At 43.9% G+C, this 5,695-nt stretch overlaps 1 protein-coding gene across 1 annotated transcript in view; it reads right to left on the reverse strand.

Moving 5' to 3' along the window:
- CUL9 (cullin 9) overlaps window positions 1–3,267 on the reverse strand; it is a 69,679-nt gene extending 66,412 nt beyond the window's left edge. Inside the window, exon 1 of the mRNA XM_006881964.1 lies at window positions 2,670–3,267. Within this exon, the coding sequence (XP_006882026.1) occupies window positions 2,670–3,267 (598 nt within the window). The remainder of the gene's footprint in view (window positions 1–2,669) is intronic.
- Between the last annotated feature and the right edge of the window lie 2,428 nt (window positions 3,268–5,695).

Consider the following 5,695-nt stretch of genomic DNA (forward strand, 5'->3'; position numbering starts at 1 on the left):
TTTGTAAATATTTTACTATTTGTCATAAAACTGAGTTTCCTTACTATCCTCTAAAACAAGGTATTATAGAATGTACTCTTTCTACTATCAAAAATTATTTAAATAAAGAGGGAATTATTGGAATACTATATCCCCTAAATTCAAATAATTATATTTCTCACTTACAATTTATTTTAAATTTTTAATTTTGGATGACTATAAAAGGTCTGCCGCAGACAGACAATGGTGAAATATACAATAAAAGTATACTGAAATTAATTGGAAGGATGCATTAACAAAGCAATGAAAAAGACCCGACCCTGTGTTAATATGGGGTCGAGGCTGTGTTTGTTTTTCCACAGAATGAACAAGCTCCTAATTGGTTGCCTGAGAGTCTTGTGCGGCATTACTCCGATGACTACGGAAGAGATCTACTGGGTGTACGTCACAGATCCTCCTCTCCTGCACCTGGCGACACGGAATGAGTCCCTCATACTTATGCTTTAGGATATCCCTCTAATAGTCATATTAAATGGGAAGAAAGACCATTCAGTTATTCTGGGTACACTTTAGGGTATCCTATCTGCTTTACCAAAAGTAAACCAAAAAATGGATGCTTATTTGTTAATAAGATGCAAAGAATATCTTCAGAGTTAGACAGTGAAAACCCATCATGGACTGTACAATTGAATTATCTGGTTTTCGACCGACAAGCTTCCGGATATGGTGTGGGTAGAATAAACACCATCTTTCCAGCAGATGCCAACCTTCCCTCATGTTTTAGGAAAGGTCGTGCTGGCATCTGGCAATCACTTTGGAGAAAATGTCATCATAACAGTGCTATGGCCATCCTCTTGTCTAACATTAGTACTGGTAATACAATTTTTAAAGGACCAACGGTTGGAATGCTACCTCGCTTGGACTACCCGATGTTATTAGACTGGTTAACTCTTTATGCACATGGTCTGGGACTTCCTATGAAAGGATTTGTAGGAGGAATGTGGACTATAGATATGCAGAACCTTCAAACCGAATTGTGGAAATTAGTTGCCAGCGTGGATTCGATAAATATTTCCTGTATCCCAAAAGATAAATGTAAGGGAGGTAATGTCACAAACGCCAAAGTCCTTTCATGGGTACCTGAACCATATGTCTTATTAATTGGTAATAATGTAATCACTGGTGATTATCCAAAAAATTTTTTTTATTATCCAAAATTTAATGTAAGTTGTTCTCATTGTAAAATTTCTAACTGTATTAGCTCTGTTACCAAAGATGATTCAGTTGTTATTCTAAAGAATCCTCTTTTGTTATGACACGGGTAAAGTTAAATGATATTTGGTACGATGATAAAAGCTTGCAAATTTTAAAAGAGTTATAAAAAAAAAAAAAAAAGAGTTATATAAGTTGTCATCTGGAACCAAAAGAGCTGTAGGTCTAATTATTGTAGGAATTGTTTCTCTTATCTCTATGATTGCTACTGTCTCTACTTCTGCTATAGCTTTGACTCAAGAAGTTCAAACTGCTAGGTTTGTAAATGGGTTAATGCATAATGTGACAAAAAACTGGGCAGAGCAAGAGAATGTGGATGAAGTTATGGAACAAAAATTAAATGCTTTATATGATACAGTGAATGTATTAGGAAGCATGGTACAACAAATTAGAATGAAAGGAAGGTTAAGATGCCATGGGGCCTATGACTCTATTTGTGTTACTAAATTTAAATACAATAGCTCAGATAACGACTGGACAAAGGAATTTAAAAGGAATTTGGATGGCTAATAATGATTCTCTTGATTTGTATGATCTGCACCAAAGAATTATAGAAATGCAGAATACCCCAGATATAAATATTTCCCCAGCTGAACAAGCTAGTCAAATATTTCAAAATCTAAAAAACTGGTTTCCTTCAATAACTTCATTTAGAAATCTTCTTTTTACGATTGCTGCTCTTTGTATTGTTATCATAGGTATACTATGGGTCCGGTCCTCCCTTGTGTTGGTCATATAATAGCCAAGCGTTATAGAGAACTGCTGTGTAAAGTGCATGGGATTCAACTTAAGGCCCTCCCCAGAAAAATGCAGGATGTGTAGCCAAAGACGGGCAAGGAATGAGACTCGCTCATGATCTTAAGACAGGGAGTAGCATTGACTGCTATGATCCCAAGGACAGAAAACTTGAGTTTGAGGTCTCATATCCACCTAAGACAGGCAGCATACTGTATTAAGAGGGAGGAGCTGTCAGGGCCTGGCTAAGCTGCAAAGCAGGATCAGCAATGCATTGTAAAAACAGTAGGACCACTCATCTTGGCTTGACCATCCATTCTACAGTAAACAACTCCAGGAAGCAATATACTAATGAATAAGGAGGGACCAAAGGCCTCAGATTTCTAGGAATGTGATACCTTCTTGTTTTCCAATAGATATCATAGAATATCCTGGAAGATGTCTTTGTTTTGTGTTGAGGTCTGGGAATGTTTGATCTACCAGTCAACATCTTGGACAGAAAGAGATAATGCAATTACCCCTGCAGGCATGTTCCTAAGACGTGTATACATACCCTTGCCAGAATATTAAACTTGCTATTTGTCATTAGCAATTAGCCTCTCCGCATCTTCATTGCAACCTGGTGCCTCCTTTTGGCGGAATTCTCCCGACATTTCGGGGCTGGATCCCCGATAACTTCTTACCTGCATCATGGGCTGCCAGAGCCTGCAGCATCTTGCCAGCACTCCGGCGGATCTGAGGCTCAGGGTTGCACAACATCTGCATGAGCAGGTCCAGAGCGCCTGTCTCCCTGAAGACCCTGGTGAGGGGCCCGATGCTGGCGTAGGCACTGAGCACATGGATGGTGTGGAGCACAGCGGCGGTAACACTGGATGCTCCACCTTCGGCCAGCTGCCTGGCAGCCCTTCGTACCAGGGCCCGCACATCAGCCTCCATCTCTCCCATTGCCACTGCATCCAGGCTTCCTGGGTCTCGGGGGAAACTTGCTGAGCTTCCAGCTGGTTCATGCTTAGGCCCCTTAGATAGTGCCCTCTCACCTAATAGGATGGGACAGTTGGCATAGACTTCGGGAGCTGACAGCCACATGAGGATATGTTCTGACTTGTCTTCGGAGCCCGCACCCACTCTGCCCACTTCCCCACACTTCAGGATACTCCATCGGATCAGGTACTCAGGATGTCCATCATGCCCAGGCCTCTGTCGAAGAAGTTCTTCAGGAAATGCCTGTAGCTGAGGCCCCAAGGGTACCATGAGGTCCCTGGAGCACTGTTCCCCCACCATCCTTTCCTCCTGGGGCAAGGGGAAAGATAAAGGCAGTATGAGAAAGAGAAAACAGTACATTGAGGGAGTACCTGGAGACAGACAGGGTGGTGACTGTAAACTGTATGGTGGGATTCAGGGGTCAAATAGAAAAATCCAGGAATAGGATTAAATAAATACCTAAACACAATCTGGAATTTACAAAAAGAGTATGGTAGATAAGAAGAGTGAGTGTAGGGGAGCTCTGGTGGCCTAGTGGCAAGAAGCTGCACTGCAATCCCAGAGGCGCACGGTTCAAGTCCACCAGATGCTCTGCTGGGAAAGGAGGGACAATTTCCTCCTGTACCAGCCAGATCCGATTTGACGGTACATACAGAAAATAATAATAAAAAAATCTTTTAAAAAAAAAAAGAGTGGATTAAAGAAAAGTATTTTTAAAAAGTGGGGGGAAAAAAGGAAAAAAAAGTGGGGGAAATTGCAAGAGATTGAGAAGAGTCATAGGGAAGGTAACAGTACAGAGTATTGAATAAGCAAGGGCTCAATCTAAGCAAAGGAACAGGATGGATGAGGGGCATGCATCAGGACTTAGAAGAATAGCATGGGTATGGAAGAAAGAGCAGCATGTGAGATGGGGGAGCTGGAGGGCAGGATTTCAGGACTGGGAATGGAGTATACATGAAGGGACAGGGCTGGAAGGTATATAAAAGGGTAGGCTATGGCAGATATGGAAAAAGGAGATGGAAACGAGGTTGGGATGGGGCTGTATGGAAAATGAAAATACAAATATATAAGAATACTGTGGAGGGGGGAGGAGTCAAAGTGTCATAAAATTTTTAAAGTGGAGGAAAACTAGGTCCCACTGCATACCTATACTGCATCTACGCTGCTGCTGAGTGTCATCGAGCCTCAGGGCTCACAGGTGACTCTCCACTGGGTTTTCAGAGGCTGTGAACTGCCCTGGAAATTGCCTATCTTTCTCCTTCAGAGCAGCTAGTGGATTCAAATCACCTGCCTTTGGGTCAACAGAGCAACTCCTTATATGATAAGGTCACCAGAGCTTCCTTGTATAAGGGTCTAATTAAGGCAGATACAAATGGTGGTGATAATGATAGGGTAGGGAATAAAATCAAGAGATGGTGAGATTATAAAAGCAGCAAAATAGTATATTTCAGAGTCAAAAAATATGACTTTAAATTCTGGCTCTTTGACTATTTGCATAGCTTTGGACAAATTACTTAACCTCTGAATTTGTTTCCTCACTGGTAACACAGTGATACTCTTCATTCTAACCACACTAAATTGTTACAAAACTTAGCAACATATTGTATGTAATACATAGTACAGTCTGACACATTGTGACCGCTCTGTAAATATAATCTAATGTTATTATTCTTGGATGGGAGAGGTAAGGACAGCCATCAAGGAAATGGAATGTTATTAAATCAGAAGATTACAAATAGAAATGGAATAATGGCTATATCAGTAACCAGGATATATGTGATATAACGCAGAATGGTGAGAACAAGATTGAAAGGAAAACCAAGGGAAAAGGTGATGAAAGGGTCACTAGGAGTTATAAAGATGGACCAGAATAGACTGATTACTGCAGGGAAGGGGAACTGAAGGTTGTGGGCTCAAATGATTGAAAGGGTCCAGTTAGCACAGGGGACTACACTGGGAGGTAAGTGGTGATGTGCAGATGGCTCCTGATTAAAGCAAGGTGAAGTGAAGCAGTCTGCCAGTTCTAAATTAGGGCGAGGGCAGGAGGAACTACGTAAAGAGGGCCTAGACCACCAGCAAAATATTGAAGGGTAAAGAAGAGGCCTGGCCAAGGCCAGCAGGGCAGCACAGAGCAAGGCCGGGTCCAAGGTTGTAGACCAGTAGGGACGGTGGAGGAGGCCAGTACGGACAGCGGGAACGGGTCTAGGGGGCGGGGTGAGGATTGGGGGGGGGCGCGGTCCGATGAGGATGACAACACCAAGAGAGCAAGAGAGCAAGACATTAGTCTGTTCCACACGAAGTAGGTACAGGGCCCTGGAAGGGTCAGGGGAGGGGTAAGGGATGAGCCGAGTAGGCGCAGAACTCTGCTCTCACCTCCCACCGCCTGGTAAGGTCCTCCCAGGGACCCAGCGGCCAGTCCCGCCGTCCTGGCCCCGCCCCCACAGCTGCTCCCTTCCGGGTCACGCCGCGAGTGTACGTACAGCCGCGCAGCTACGGGTCCCACCGCGGCCCACAGTCAAGTGCGACGGCACAGCCCGCGAGCGGGAGCATGCGCGGTCCCCGCAGCGGGCGCACCGCGGGGAGGGGAGATGGCAGAGAGCTCTGAGGGCCAATGGACCCCGCGGGCGGAACCTGCTATTGGGGTCACTTTGCTTATATCTCTGCTTAAGGAGTACGCAGCCCTTTCCATGCATAGTAAACTTTAAAGCTCCCTTCCCTTCTTTCCTCC

Source organism: Elephantulus edwardii, unplaced genomic scaffold (assembly GCF_000299155.1).
Source record: "Elephantulus edwardii isolate Elephantulus edwardi_28Jun2011 unplaced genomic scaffold, EleEdw1.0 scaffold00017, whole genome shotgun sequence".
Lineage (NCBI taxonomy): Eukaryota > Metazoa > Chordata > Mammalia > Macroscelidea > Macroscelididae > Elephantulus > Elephantulus edwardii.